Here is a 16,927-nt window from a genome sequence, read left to right on the forward strand (position 1 = left end):
GTAGAAAGATCAAAGCATAGCTGTACTATCCAGATGTATCCTAGAGCACATAAGTGATGAGTGCAGTAGCCGGAGGGGCGGGCAGGGACCCTACTGGCTGTAAGCATTTGCAGGCAAGCAAAGTCTCTGAGTTCAGTTCCAAGGAAGAGAGGATAGCTGTAATTTGCCACCAGTGAAGGGATTGCAGAATTAGATCATTTGTGGGACAGGGTGGTGGCCTTAGCTATGGTCCAATGTTGGACTAGGACAGACCTTAAAAAATAACAATAAGAAGGGCCTGAGACTTGGGACATCATTCCCCCATAACTTGGGACTAAAACTTGATTACACTAATAGTTGTTAAAAACAAAATAAAACAAAAAATGAATAAAAAATGAATAAGCAACAAGAAAGAACCCAATCAAAGATGGTTACTATGAGGTTAAAGCAGATCTGGGTTCATATTCAGAGGAAGATAGTAGTAGAGTTTTAAAAAACCACTCATTTTTCAATGAGAAATAATAAATGGTCCCAAGCATAAAAAAAAGTTCTTGGAAGAACTTATTAAAATCAAGGAAAAATTGGGAAAAAATGAGAGCAATCTAAGAAAATTATGAAAGTGAACAAACTTGAAATAAGAGAATCAAAAACTTCAGAAAATAATTCCTTAACTAAACTTGAGGAAGGAGACACTAATGATATTTTAAGATGCCAAGAAATCAAAATAATGAAAAATTAGAAAAGAAAGTGAAATATCTCATCAGAAAAAAAAACAACTAATTCAGAGAACAGATTGGGGAGAAATAATATAATCATAGTCTGACTACCTGAAAATTAAGAGAAAATAATTTTGATAAAATATCACAAGAAATTTGCCCTGAAGTTCTAGAACATAAGGCAAAAGCAGAAATAGAAAAAAATCCACTCATCACCAAATGAAAGAGATTCCAGGAGGAAAACTTATAAGAATTTTATAGTCAAGTTTCAAAGCTTGTTGGAAGCAATAAGAAAAAAAAAGATATCATGGAGCTACAATAAGGATTACACTACTACACTGAAAGACCAAAATCTTAGAATACTATAAAACAAATGATCTGAGGTTATGATCAAAGGTAACGTACCCAGCAAAGTTAAGTATAATCCAAGAAGGAAAAAAATAGACATTTAATGAACTGAGACTTTCAGGTTTTTTTGACAAAAATCTCAGAACTTAAGGAAAATTCAACATATAACATCCAGGATAAGTATAATTAATATATATATATATATTATATAATTTTATACATATTTGTCTATATATTATATTATATAAATATAATTAAAGACAAATTACAAGGGACTTAAGTCAAATTGTTTACTTTGCATCTGTGAATTATTAGCAATACTCTTATTACTGTCATTATTTGGGTAGTTTAAAAGAAAAGTTGGGACTGAGCTGTGTATGATGAGGAAATTCTAAAAAAATAAACCTGAATAGAGAGAGATAAAAATGAGCAATTAACTCATACAAATGAGGCATAAAAAATCAAAATTGATACAAAAGAAACTATAAGAGGAAGGGCAGGTAGTGCTAGAAACACTCTCATTGGGAAGGAGTTGAAAATAAGGATACACACACACACACACACACACACACACACACACACACACACACACAAACATCACCTGAATTCAGAAAGAAATAAAAGAACAAGGGGATAGGGTGGAGGAAAGGATAAGGGAAGGACTTTTAGAAAGCATGGAACAGGTTGAAGTAAAGCTGAAGAGCAAGGAGAGATAGGGTAAATAGGTTGAGGATAATGAGGAAAAATAGCAAGGAGGAAAATACACATGTAATGTAGTTTAGAATGTGAATGGGATGAATTTACACGTAAAACAGAAATGATAGATTAAATTCTTGAATTCAACAATATGTTGTTTTCAGAAAACACAATAAAAATGAGAGATACACACAAAGATAAAATAATGGGCAGGAGCAATATTTATTATTCAAAAAAAGCAGGAATAGTAATCATGATTTCAGACAAAGTTAAAGTCTCTGAAGATTATTGTTTAGTTTGAGGAAATTGGGAAAAATCAGAGGCAAATTCTTTCCCTTCCCTGCTCTGACCCAAAATTAATCCCATATGATTGGCTAACAATTGGCATCCCATTGAAACATTTTGTGCATTGATGAGAGACAAAATTGAATTATATGGAGTTCTACCATCTTCTACTTGTTGATATAACATATCCTTGATAAAATTATGGCATAAACAAAACACCCAGCCAACTTGCTTGCCATCAGCAATGTTGCCCCACTTTCCCACCATCTGGACCATGATTGTTTAACAAAATGAAGTTTATAAACCACTTATTTTTATCAATCATCCAAGGGCTGGGTTTTTTTGGTCACTTTAAAATTTAGAAATTAAGTTGGCTATGATTATCAAAGAAAAGCAGAAAAAAGATGAGACCCCGTAAAGATAAACCAAGTGCTTTTAAACAATATTGCTGAATGAGCAGAATATTCTCTTAATGAGAGAGAACTCTTAGCTAAAACCCAAATAACTATTAGAATGGAAGGAAAAACATTCATTGGAATTTATAACTCAGGTTCTTAAAAATAAGGAGTAAAATGAATCCCTAGGATATTTTTACTGGGTTCCTAAATTAAATCCTTATTTTGAAAAGTTCCATACATTGACTTTAATATTTTATTATGTATTAAAACAAAGCAAAGATCAAAATCTCTACAAAAGTTTTATATCTTTTAAAAATAATATAGTGTTAGTATGTCTCTTTGGAATAATTTCCTTCCCTCAGGCCTGGAGATAGCTTCCATACAGAAATCATTATCAAAACATTAATTTTTAAAAGATTCGATATCTCATATAATTATTTTCTCTTATGATGTAACAGAATTAAAAATGTAGCTTTTTATTTAGAATACTGGAAGATATGCACTAGATTTCAAAAACAACTGCAAAAAAAGAAAACATCAAAAGCATCATATTATCTAAGAACAGAAATTTAGGTTCCAAAGATTTACCACATGGAATAGATTTGGTACATTTCAAGTCAATCAGATGGTAACAACTAAAGATCTGGCTCAAACAGTGGACAGCTTAATTGAATAGATCTAAGTACAATCTGTTTGTATCCACATGGACCAACCCAAACTTCATCTCTGTTAAATGTCTAAGATTCTGCCAATTCTGCCATTGGATATTATTCCATTTTGCTTCCTGGAATCCAAGTACTGAATTGAATGGAAATTCCTTATTCACATGACATAAAGAACATGTCTCCCAAACAATTCTGAGTAAATGTAATTAATTAATCAATTGGGCCCCTGCTAGTTGCTCCAGATTTTAAGCCAGTGCCTTGGTTGGCTTATTGATGGGGAATCCTCCACCAGTAAATCGAGGGCCAGGTCTGCTTGATGAATAGGTATTTTCTATTAAGGAGAGGCATCCTTTATTCCTTTAAAAAAGAAAAAAAAAATAGTTGATTTATCATCTTTTTTCCTTTTGAAAGTTTGATATTACTACAAGAGTTTCTTTGGTATAATTACTTATACACTTAAAATGGGGTGATTAAAGCTTCTAGTATTGGGCCAGATGACAAATCTAATTAGGTAACTACAGATAACATTTGAAATAGAAAAAAGCTACAATTAAGTGAAGCCTCCGAATGTGAGCTTAAATATGGATAGAGGACCTCAGAACTAGAATGCTATCAATTTCACTGGCTCCCAATTTCTAATGATCTTTCAGTTTTATGAAATACTTGTTTTTTTCAAAAGACTAATCACTTTTTTCTCTTTACTGATTTAAAATCAAATTAATCATGCATCACCTTTTTTAATTTTAAAAAATCTCCAAAAAACTTTGATAATACAAGTACAATTTTAAGAAGATATGTGTTTATATGTGTTGGGAATTAAGGAAGATGTTGAAAATGATTAGGAAAACTTATGAGTTAAAAAGAATGAGAAGAGTTAAATTTGATAAGATGAACTGGGGAGGGGAAGAGTCAAAAAATAACAACCTAGAGGGTTAGATGAGTAGGAAAAATTTTTCAAATTTCATTTCTTGGTGGGGTTAAAAAGAACCATAGATCATTAATTAATCAATCAGCTGCCTCCTAGCAGAACTGATTTCATTATTTTTTTTTTGTTAAGGAGAGATTTCTTAAGTTTTTTTTTTTTAGTTTTTGCAAGGCAATGGGGTTAAGTGGCTTGCCCAAGGCCACACAGCTAGGTAATTATTAAGTGTCTGAGGCAAGGAGAGATTTCTTTAATTTTTTTTATCTTTTTCAATTACATGTAAAGATAGTTTTCACCATTCATTTTTGTAATATTTTGAGTTCTTCAGTTTACTCCCTTCTTCCCCATGACAGCAAGTAATCTGATATAGGTTATACATGTACAATCATGTTAAAAATATTTCCACATTAGACATGGAACTGATTTCATTATTATGAAAATCTTCAATACAAGAGAAAAAATATTTAGCTTTAAATGTACCCAGCAAGGATAAGTCCCTCATATGACCTGGCAAATCATTCAATTGATTACTGCTAAATATATGTATGTTACCCTCTTTACCACCTTACCTCCCCTCACCCCAACTAACATAAATCTTCACAAAATAAGAAATTTTAGCTTAATACTCTTGGGTTTCATTCTTTTTAGTTATCTTTTCTCTAAATGTTCTACTAACATTTTAAATCTCACTGCCTCATAATTTTCTTCAAATCGTTTCTCTCCTATAAACTCACCATTCTCTTAAGTCTTACTTTCGTGAAGACTAAACCTCAAAGCAAGTAGAACAACTCAACTAAAGACTAACAAAATCATAGCTAGTTGATGATTAGAGGAAGTCAAAAGAAGAGTATCATGGAAGGTTAAGACAATTGGAGTAACAGGTCATCACACTCTGAGCCTAGAGCTCTCTGACAGAATGACTGAGAAATTATAAATAAGAATGGACTAGATCCCACATCCTGGCAGACATGAGGTAGAGAGAAGGCAGTCATCCCTCAAGTTGAATGCCCCACCTAAAGAAAGTAAATTAATTCATCTTTAAATGTAATAGATATGGGTTTACCAAAAAAAAAAAAAATCCAGGCAAGTTAGCAGTTGGGTGCTAAGGATTGTTCAGTGTTTGGAAGATTCCAAAAGAAAAGTAAGAGAGAAAAGGTATTAGGCTGACTACCAAACCGAAGGTCTATAAAGCCATTGTGTTGACTTCATTGTTGTATGCCTGTGAAACTTGGACAATCTATCCTAGGAAACCAAATCACGTCCATTTAAATTGTCTTAGGAAGATTCTGAAGATCACCCAGCAGAAGAAGATGCCAGGCACTGAGGTTCTTTCTTGAACTAAACTGTCTAGCATTCCAACATTACTACAGAGAGTACAACCACAATGGGTTGGACACATTGTCAGAATGCCAGACAGATGCCTGCCAAAAAGACTGTTTTGTGGGGGACCATCCAGGGAAAGGATCATGGGAGGGTCAGAAAAATCAATACAAGGACACTATTCTCAAGGACTCTCTGAAGAACTCTGGAATTGATATGGTGTGCCCTCAACAGAGAGGGTGCACTGCTGTATGAGCAAGGCAGAATTGAAGTAGCTCAAAGGAAATGTGCGATATTAAGTTTAGAGAACCCACACCAGATGTTCACCTGGACTATTTGTGTGACTTGTGATGGAGAATTCCAAGCTCATATTGGACACAGTCAGACACACTGGAACTTGTCTCTAACAGAGTGGTGTCATTTTGATACTCTTCATTAAGTAAAGAAAAGAACCACTATAGGATTGTTGATTAAGAATTTTAAGAGACTTTAGAGGCCACTAGACCTATTCCCTCACTGTAGAGCTGAGAAAATTAAGGCCTAGAGAAATGAAGAGAGCTGGCCATTATCAGAGAGGTAGGATGTAGCAAAGGCATGGCAAAGAAGTTCCTCTGACTCTAAATTCGGCAATCTTTCCATTGTACAAAGTTGCCTCTAATGACAAACACAGCATTACTATCTGATAGGTGATCTTTGTGCAATTACATTTAATTGAGAGAAGCATTTAACTGGTTCTATCTACATTACAGCAGTGCTCTGTCCCACTGAAGTATAGGCATCCAATTTTTAAAAACAAGAGATTTTTTAAGAAGGGTTAGATAGATCACTGAGACTGAATTTTGCCACTGAAGTAATGAGAGTAGTACTGGCCAATAACTGGAAAACACTGGATCATATGCTAACCCATTCAAATCTTCATGCAACTGAAATATCCAAACTCAAAAACCACTAAGCAATCAGCATAAGCATAATAATAATAATAATACCTAGCACTTTATATGACGCTTTAAGGTTTGTGAAGTTCCTGTATATGGAAATATCTGTTGGGTTCTGACAATGCTATAGAGTCCAGATGGCATTCAAGGTTCATCAATCAAGTACTGAAATCTGCTAACTTTAACTTCACTAACCCCAGGATCAGGCTAATGATAATAATTAAATAATAAGTTATTTAAATATAAGGAAACTCAAATCCTTTCAGGATTCCTGAAAGGAAATGAAAACATGGAAATTTAAGAGGAACTCTTCATAACAAGAGACAGTTGAAAACATTGATCCTAAGCTTTTAGTTGAAAACACTGATCCTAAAATTTAAGGAAGGTTGTTAGGGGTCAACAGTTGTTTTCAATTCTGAACAGAAAAGCTACATTATCATAATGTATGGATTAACTAAGATCCTAGAAAGAGAAATGTTTGAAGTCCTAAAAGTGAATGAGACTGGACAGAATAATACTGATTTTAAATCACACCAATAAGAAGGTATTTATAAACTCCCAAAGCAGACTAAAAATATTTCACCATATATTCTTCAGTCTATCTAGATGTTTACTAATTAATGTTAGTCATTAGTGGATCAGAGCTGCAAACTAAAATCTGAACATTTGACCTAGCTTTAAAACTTAGTTTAATGTTTAACCTTGGAGCTGTCATCTGTTCTCTGTGTCTCATTATACCCACAGAGGTTCTTTGCTCCACAGTGACACTTTGTAGTTTTCTGTGTATTTGTAATATATTTTCATATATGCAAACAGTACAGAACATGAAAATGGGGAGGGAAAATCACAGCTCTTACTTTTGACTTTGTTCCTTGCGCTTCTGAGCGAGGTATTTCTTCTTCACATTTAGGAGTTCATTGGCAAGTCTCTCAATCTCATACTTGTACTCCTGGCTCTGAGACTCATACATATTCAATTCTGAAGACAAAACCTAACATTCCAAAGAAAGTGGCAGTAATATAAGATACAGTTAGATGGTTTCCTTTCCCTGGTAGAGCTAGAGGCTTTTAGCAACAATCTGTACCCCAGAAAAAAACTCTAAATGGACTACAGTTCAAGCATATGATAAATACATAATTACAAGTCACTAAATGGACCCAAAGACTTTACTAAGGATTAAAGTATAAAAAGAGAGCAAAATACCTTAAAATGAAGTGTCATTCCCTAACTTATTATGGATAATATAAAAAAATTCATTAGGTTAAAAAATATGATATCTTCAAATAAAAGATCTTATATTCTAAGCAGATACACACAGGGCCCATGCAACACTCCCAAGTGTCATAAAGCAGATTAAAATGTAATTGGGAAATATTTAACAAAATAAATTAAGACACAATAGAGATAATCTTTATGCATTATTGTTATAAATTATTCTGTGCCTATTATTCTCTTTATGTATGGTTTAGTGGCCCCTCCTTTCTATTTGAGTTTGATAACACCATTGTAAAGCAAATTCTAAGAACATATGCCAAATATACCCGAAAAAGAGGAATTTTTAAAAGTTTTAATTTAATTTGCTTTTAAAACTTTTTTAAGACAATCATGAAAAAATGACTAGTTTGACTACAAAGCTTTTGAGTAAAAAAATTATTCCAGATTCATCCTCCTAATCCCTTTAATCATCACATTGCTAACACTATGGGTATTCATTTTGTAAGTCCCCAGTGAATTGTGGCTCTTGTGTGTGTCCCTTGAAATATCTGGAGTCATTCACAAATCCTCATTTTACCAGGCACAGGGAAGCTTACCTCTGAAGAAGCAAAAGGTAAAACATGTTCTTAAGAGACTCATTCATATTGTAAGAAACAGCAACATGAAATATGATTAGCTGCTTCAGTTAAATGTGGGAAATAGATGTTTCTATGGTCACCAACAGGTCAAGCAGGGTATTTGCTTCTCTCAGACAGTGGACTATGCATTTCATATAAGATCTCAGTATTAAAATCTGCCCCCAGTCTCCTAGAAAAGCAGAAATTGTCTTCCATTCTATTTACGGAGGCTGTGATTTATTCTGTATTTCCATTTCCTTATTCTTTATTTCCAAGATTTGCATGAAAAGAGGATCTTCGCCTCTTAAGTGTTCATCTGCTTCTGAACCCTTTCTCCTTAATTGAGATGGAAATGATTATGACTATGGTGATGCCAACAGAAGAATATGATTTCCAGATAGAGGAAAATCTGCCACAACAGATGAACTCTAAGAAACATAGATCCTGTTTTCAACCCATAAATAAAGAAATGGGGAAGAGAATACAGGCAATGAGGCCAAATCAATTGAAATGGTTATTAACATTGGCCTCTGAACTTTTTTTCCATGTACCATCCACTTTAATTTCTCAAATTAAGGATCTGGACCTTCTACACTGAAGGATTAAAAACAGATCTGAAGGGGGCGACTAAGTGGTGCAGTAGGGGGCAGCTAGGTGGCACAGTGGATAAAGCACCAGCCCTGGAGTCAGGAGTACCTGGGTTCAAATCCAGTCTCAGACACTTAATAATTACCTAGCTATGTGGCCTTGGGCAAGCCACTTAATCCTATTTGCCTTGCAAAAACCTAAAAAAAAAAACCAAAAACAAAACAAAAAAAAAAAAAAAAAAAACCCAGACCTGAAGATTTTATGAGCCACTCAGCATAATGCAGGACTAATGGATGACTAAAGGATATCTTCAGTCTACAACAATGTTCACCTAACCTGGTATAAGTTTATTGTAAAAAGAAAAGGATAATATTTGTTACCTTGTTTGAAAGATTCAATTGTTTGAAAAAGTGATTAAGAAGTTAACCCTTGAAAAATTCTATGTGATCAAGAATACTGTGAGAATTGTATAATCTCAAATGCCATGTAGTCCAACCTATAATTGAACAACAATCTTCTCAAAACATAGCCAGGTCTTCCCTCCCACCTTCAGAATACCTCTAGTGAGAGGGAACTTGCTACCTCTAGAGATAAATGATAGCAATAAGTATTTACAACAGTGTGATGTAAATTAATGTAGTAATTAGACATATGTTTTGTCTGCCAGTTTTTTAAGAAAAAAAGTTATAAGATAATATTCTTCAAAGAATACTTGTAAAATGACATCTGTTTTCACCATGCAGGGAAAGCTGTTGAACTCAAATAAAAACTATGTAGTACTAGACTACAAGCAGTCTCATGATAGAGGCCACTACATCTAACTTCTGTAGCATCGAACACAGGACTTTGAACATAACAGGAAATAAATATTTGTTATGGCTTTATATTTAATATGTGCCATTACTGTGATGGCATTTGTGGCATATTATACGTTTCTTATGAGTCTTTCCTACTGCAGTAACAATATCCAAGTATTTAGTAGGATTATGTTCAAAATATAATGGGAAAATTTATATTGGGGGGAGGAGGGGAAGGGCCCAGATGGCAAACAGAAAAATGAGTTGTAAATGTAGACCGACGTTGCAAAAAAAAAAAAAAGTACAATTCTTGTACTAAGGAAAGAGCTTCAGGGTAACAAGACTTTGGATGAAACCCAGTTCTTGCTTAATTGAAACTTAGCTTTTTTCCCTTACCTATTCATCATATTAATAGAAGGGTATAACCCTGGGGAACTGTGGGGAACTTGTACTTTTTGCATAGGCATTTTCAGGTGACAGAAGGGAACAAAAGAAGCCAGAACCCTTGTTCCTACCAGAATGACAATCTGGACACTTTCCCATGTTGATTTGAGAAAGTTAGTCTGGTTTTGTTTGGCAATTAAACCAAAACATCTTTCCCATCCCCTAACAAAGGTCTCTATTTCTATATTATCTACTCAACCTATCTTAGAATTTCACGATTCAGCCCTTGTTCTTTCCTTTTCTGGTCCACCTGACTATCTAGAAGTGGGGACTCTTGAACTTAGTCTGAGCATCCAAGAATTGAGGAGGGAAGCAGTCAGGTCTGCCTCTCCCTTGATTACCATAGGGAAAAAATAGCAATGGCAGCTTCTTACTGAGAAGCAAGGGTTTGTCCTCCTCCCTTTTGATAGTGAATAGTTAAGCTCACTTTCAATTGTTTGGTTTTTTCTCTTAAAGTATGTCTGTATAGTTGCAGTTGCTCAGCTGCTTCAGGTCCAGGTTGCCGAGCCAAGATGTGCTTCAGTTCCACATACAGCTTCTCCTTTTCCTGTAGAAAATATTAGAGAATGGTAGAATTTCATGCTAGAAAAGACATTGGGATTAACTAGTTCATCTCCCCTCATTTTTTTAATGTTTAAACCAAGCCCTAGAGAAATTGAATGACTTGCCCATGGTCACTTAGCTAATGAGCATCTGCCCTGGAATTTACACTTGGGTTTCTTGATTTTCAAGACCATGACTTTTTCAGAAGGACCAAAATTTAGTGATGCTCTGAGTCTTCTCCACACTCACATCTAAGGTCAATGGCTTGTGACAGCCAAACAATCAGTTCATCTTGACCCTATGATGAGAATAATCAGCTTGAGGGACTCCACACTTCCTTCACTAACCCCTACTAACTTCCTGAGTTACTTCAGTTTTCAAAATACAATGTCAATAGATACTCTGAAAGCTAATTGCCTGAAATTTACTTTCAAATATTTAAATTGAAGGCATTATGTGAAAGACAAAAATTCCCTTCCATAGCTTTCCAAACATTAGGTACCATCACAAAATCTGGACAGATTCTGATAAAGACAAGTGTTTCCACTCATCAGTTTCTGTATTTATTTCCTTGAGATAACTAAAATGAAAAAAAAAAACCATGACAGATAAAAAAAGACTCTCATTAAAAGAGGCATACAGTCAAATGAGAAGCTAATTTTTACCAAGAAGCAAGTATTCCAAGTACTATCATCAGCTAACCCGGTTTGCCAGAGAACATAAAATAGTCAATAAAAATGTAGCTAAAGGGAAATTCATTAACTGGCAATTGTTATCATTTGTTGTAGTTTCTATCTTCCCCTGACGCATTATGGAAACTTTGTTATAAGCACCACAGCTCCATTTACCAGGAATTGTATACATTACTTAAAATCAGTTTCACAGAATAAATCCATTCCAGATACATACCACCCAGAACCTTCTGGATGAATACGTTAAAAAGTAGTCACATTTCACAAACAGTCCCAGCAGTGACATGGAAAGAAAACAAGACACATTGAAGGGGGATATGAACAAAGAGATTTAGGAGCTAAGCATTTTCCCATTCCATGACAAAACCCTCCAAAAGAATCTTCACAGTAAGGGTCAGCAACAAACAAAATGAATAATATCAAGAGTGAGTTTATTTTATGTAACCACTTAAAGCTTACCTTGTGAAGAAAAAAAATCTTCCAGACATAGCCTTGAAGATTCCACTTAAGTAGTAAAGGATAAGGAAAGAAGCCTAGCTAACTGTTTTGGTGCCTCTCATCTGTCTCAGCTTCTCTGGCATATGAAATAGTTGGGACTGAACTTAAAGGATCTCACAGTAGGGAGAAGAGACTAATCTTGTTTTTGCTCAAATATAATCTTGAACTAATTATACTAACTTCTTCCCACGAGCTCAGATTTTTTTCACAGAGACTAATGTTTCAATGATAGGGAAGCCAAGTAAAAGATATAAAGGAAATTCAATATTCATCAATACTCAATAAACATTCACTCTATGCTTATTGTGTACAGAAAATGATGCAAAGTGGTAAGGAAGAGGTAGTATTTAGATAAAACATACAAAAACTTGACTTTAGTAACTTAGTAGGCATAGTGCTGGATTAACTGAGGAAAAAAGCTGTCTGAGGTCTATCTTAAGATACACTACTAACTGTGATCTTGGACAAATCACTCTAAGTCGCAGTTTCTTCATCTGTAAAACTGGGAAAATAAAACTTCTTGCACTTACCTCCCAGAGAGCAACTAAGTGACACAGCCAGGAAGACCTGAGTTCAAATTTGACCTCAGACATAGACTAGCTGTGTGGACCTAGGGCAAGTCATTTAACCTAGTTTGCCTCAGTTTACTCTTATGTAAATGAGCTGGAGAAAGAAATGGAAAAATTTACCAGTATCTTTGCCAAGAAAAGCCCAAAAAGAGATGATGAAGAGTCAGACAAAACTGAAAAAAACAACTAAACAACAATTCACTTCCCAGGATTGTTGTGAGACCCAAAAGAGAAAATGGATATAAAGCTTTTTGCAACTTTCAAAGTGGCACATAAAAGTATGCTATTGTTAGCATCATCAAAACTAGAGGGGATAAGACAAAAACAGATTATTATAATACACATTATTACATGAAGAGTGGATTGGGGATTTTCAAAACAAAGTGCCCCATGAGCTCTTAGGGAAGAGAGTTGATAGAAACCATGAAAACCAGAAAAACTTTGTGGAAGAACTGAATTTTAACTTTGTCTTTAAAGGGAGGTTTAAACTTCAATAGATGAAAAGTAGGAAGAAGAAAGAGGAAATCATAAGCATAGGGAAAAAACCTAAGGAAGGGCACAAAAGTGAAAGAGTTTGCTGCCTTTTCAGGGAAAAGAGCTTGTTCTGGAACCTATAAAGTTTGAGCTACTAATGGACCAAAAAAGAGTTTCTATAGGCAGTTCAGGTTTAAAGTTCAGGAGGGGGTCAAAACTAGAAGAACCAGTTGGAAGAGCTCCGTACAGTGAATGAAATTGGAAAAGGAAAAGATGTAGAGAAACAAAAAATGAGGGTAAAAGCTGTTGAGGAGTGGTGTTGGGGCAGAACAGGTCATTGATGAGACTCCTTGACAAAAAGAGAACAGTTATTAAACTATTGGCTCGGGGCAGCTAGGTGGCGAAGTGGATAGAGCACTGGCCCTGGAATCAGGGGTACCTGAGTTCAAATCCGGCCTCAGATACTTAATAATTACCTAGCTGTGTGGCCTTGGGCAAGTCACTTAACCCCGTTTGCCTTGCAAAAAATAAAAATAAATAAAAATTAAAAAATAAACTATTGGCTGACCATAACAATAATTTCATTTCATCAAAAGGTAGAGGGTTTGACAAGGGATTCTGCTATTCTAAACTTGATTCTCACCCACAAGAAAATACTAGTTGCTAAAGTAATAAGAATGATAACATTAAGGAGAAATCTCTCCAACTTAAAATTCATAATAGAAGAGAAGTTGAGAATCATCTACTATGTGCCATGGATATTGAGAATATATTTAAAGGAGTTTAGAGAAGTAATGAGTAGCATTCCAAGCTCTAAAATTCTGAAGAGAAAAAGAGACAAGGGAAATATAGAATGTTCTCAAAAACAAAATGTGAAGGAACAAAGAGAAACAATTACAGTAAGCAAAACCAAAATGAGGAGGGAGTTTAAAAAATATCAGTGTGAAAACATACGGAATATGAAATGATACTGAATAAAATGATCAAAATCAGGAGAACATTGTACTTAGTAATAACAACATTATGTGATGATCAACTCTGATAGACTTAGCTCTTCTCAGCAATACAATGATCCAAGAATTCCAAAAGATTCATCATGGAAAATGCCATTCACATTCAGAGAAAGAACTATGGAGTCTGAATACAGATCAAAGCATACCGTTTTCACTTTTTTCTTATTTTTTTCTTTTTGTTGTGATTCTTCTTTCTCAACACAACTAATGCAGAAATACGTTTAATATGAAGTATATGTATAACCTATAACAAATTGCTTACTGCCTTGGGAGGAAGGAGGGAAAGGAAAGAGGGAGAAAAATTTGGAACTCAATATCTTACAAAAATGAATTTTGAAAACTACCATTACATATAATTGGAAAAAATAAAATAATATCAAATGTGAAAGAATTCAGACCAATTAAGATTTTTAGAAAGCATCTGTAGAAGATGGAAGCAAAGGCAGGTAATAAAACACAAATACAAAAGATCGGCAAGATCCTGTAAGAAAATGTGGAACACTAAAGCCCTAAATGATTAGACATCCACAAGGAATGCTCAAATAAGCAGAAGAGACTAAAAGTCTCCACTATAAGGAAGATGCCCAGCCAGCTATGTCTTCTTCATTCTTTCTACAGGCTGAAATCCTAACTCTCCTCTAAGAATTTCTCAACAATGCATCCTGCCAGGTACCTTCATCTCTCTCCTCCATGCAGGTCCCTTTTATGTACTGTCTTCCCTTGTTAGAAAGTAAATTCCTTGAAGAGACTGATTTTCTGTTTGTATGAATATTCCCAGCACTTAGCACACAGTGCCTGAGTACACAGTGCAACTTGTAATCTATGTTGGAGCGATCAAAGAACAGACGGACTACTGCTCCAGGCAGGTGGAACAATGATAAGGGACAATTAAGAGAAGGAAAAACTATTCGACCCTGTTTTGCTTTCTATTTCTCTGCCAGGGAAAAAGGATCTTTGGATTTTCAAGGATAGATATTAAAACTCAGGTGAAGTAGGAAGGTAGTAAGAGAGTTCCTAGCTACCCTCATTGAATTCATCAACAGACCTAAAAGAACTGACAGCTGTGACTGCTCTAGGCAAATGAGCTATTCACCTTCCAAATTACCTTACACAGGACATCAATAACATCTCAATCTCACAACAGAGTGAGCCCTTCAAATGTTTCCTAAGAAGAGGAACAATTTTCATGTGCAGAAGTAGGAATTTTCTCACATTTTGTTCGCCAGTCCTATTCTAGGGCTTCCTTCTTCTAAAACATAAAAAATATATGTTAAAACTGATGAGAGGGTTGGGGTGGCTAGGTGGCACAGTGGATAGAGCACCAGCCCTGGAGTCAGGAGTTCAAATCTGACCTCAGACACTTAATAATTACCTAGCTGTGTGACCTTGGGCAAGTCACTTAACCCCATTGCCTTGTAAAAACCAAAATATAAACATTAAATAAAAATAAATTAAAAACTAATGAGAGAAAGAGTAAGAAAAAGAAATGAAAAAGGGAACACCAAAAAAAAATCAAATAGTAGAACTAATTCAATCCTGGACTCTTAGAGATAGGAGGTCCTTGAAGGCTACCTGAAGTGAACTCTACTTGACCCAGAATCCCTTTCTACACGAATCTGAGAGGTCAACATCAAATTACATTGAAAACCTCCAACAAGAAAGAACCCATTGCTTCTAAAGTAGCCCATTAGACATTGAGATAGCTCTCATCATTATAAAGTATTTCCTTACATCACATTTAAATCAACCTCTCTGAAACATCAACTCTTTGTTTAGTTCTGTTCTCTAGAATGAAACAGAATAACTCTTGTGTTTCTTTAACACAAGAATTCTTCAAATGTTTGAAAATAGCTCTCACATTCCCTTCAGCTAGAAGGCAAAGTGAAAAGAGCTCTAAACTCATTGTCAGGAAGATCCAAGTTCAAACCCAGTCTCAGATACTGTCTCACATCATTTAACCTCTCTTTGCCTCAGTTTCCTCAAATCTAAATGAGGATGATGATAATAGCCCTTACTACAGAATTTTGTGGGACCCAAATGAGATATTTGTAAAACAAGCCCAGTCCTATAACATACTGTTGCTGTTCAGTTGTATCACATTCTTCATGACCCCCATTTGGAGGTTTTCTTGGCAAAGATATTGGAGTGGTTTGCCTATTTCCTTCTCTAGCTTATTTTACAAATGTGGAAAATGAGGAACACAGGGTTAAGTGATTTCCCCAGGGTCACATATTAGTAAGTATCTGAGGTTGGATTTGAACTCAGAAAGATAAATCATCCTGACTCCAGGCCCAGAGCTCTATGTATTGAACCATCTAACTGCTCAATGCTTATTCCTATCCCACAGAACAGGAATTCCTGTCCCTATTTTTTCCTCTAGGTTATAATTCCCTAATCTCTTTACTCAAATTTCTGGTAAACATGAGGTTTTTTACTCTAGCTTATCAATGATCACCATAAGTAGTGGTACCCAAAAATGTACAGAATGTTCCAGCTGTAGTCTGACCATGAAGAGGACAATGGAAATATTTTTAACCACACCACACACACACACACACACACACACACACACACACACACACACACACAAACACACATGACTTTCACATCTATGACTCTCTATCTTTCTTGATTCAGTCTAAGATCACACTAGCTTTCTTGTCTGCCATATTGATGCCATAGTCTCCTAAAGTGCCCAGATCTCTTTTTTTCAGAAGAGTTGTTGCCTATCCATGCTTTCCTTTTCTTGTTTTTATGAAATTAGATTTTTGGAATCCAAGTGTAAAATTTTACATTTACTTCTCTTAGATTTCATCTTGTTAGGCTCTTCTCAGTTTCTCTTATATTTCATCTTGTTAGGTTCTTCTTCTTTTGAAGATCTTTATTCTATCATACAGTGTGTTTGTTGGTTATCCATCCCAGTTTTATGTTATCTGCAAATTTGATTTCTGCCATCTCTGCTACTATTTAAGTCATTAATAAATCTATTAAACAGCACCAGACAAAGCATATATTCTCTTTCCAAGTTGGCATTAAACCATTAATGATTCCTCTCTTGGTCAAACTATCCACAAATTCTGATTCCATTGGTACAATCTGTACTAATTTCAAGTCCACAACTCCCTCAGGGAGTTAGGTGTTCTAAGATAGATGTTGGACAAGAAACCAAATAATAGTTTATGGTCTGAGACAATGAAAAACAAGATGAAAAGT

The 16,927-nt window shown here is 34.9% G+C and overlaps 1 protein-coding gene across 3 annotated transcripts in view; it reads right to left on the minus strand.

Moving 5' to 3' along the window:
• Positions 1 to 1,953: 1,953 nt before the first annotated feature.
• CFAP58 (cilia and flagella associated protein 58) overlaps positions 1,954 to 16,927 on the minus strand; it is a 122,416-nt gene continuing 107,442 nt past the window's right edge. For all 3 annotated transcript variants that reach the window (XM_074233757.1, XM_074233755.1, XM_074233756.1), the window contains 3 exons: positions 10,353 to 10,472; positions 7,122 to 7,255; positions 1,954 to 3,444 (listed from right to left, as the gene is read on the minus strand). In XM_074233757.1, the coding sequence (XP_074089858.1) occupies positions 3,333 to 3,444; positions 7,122 to 7,255; positions 10,353 to 10,472 (366 nt within the window). In that variant the 3' untranslated portion in view covers positions 1,954 to 3,332. The remainder of the gene's footprint in view (positions 3,445 to 7,121; positions 7,256 to 10,352; positions 10,473 to 16,927) is intronic.

Source organism: Macrotis lagotis, chromosome 4, assembly GCF_037893015.1.
Source record: "Macrotis lagotis isolate mMagLag1 chromosome 4, bilby.v1.9.chrom.fasta, whole genome shotgun sequence".
Taxonomy (NCBI): Eukaryota; Metazoa; Chordata; class Mammalia; order Peramelemorphia; family Peramelidae; genus Macrotis; species Macrotis lagotis.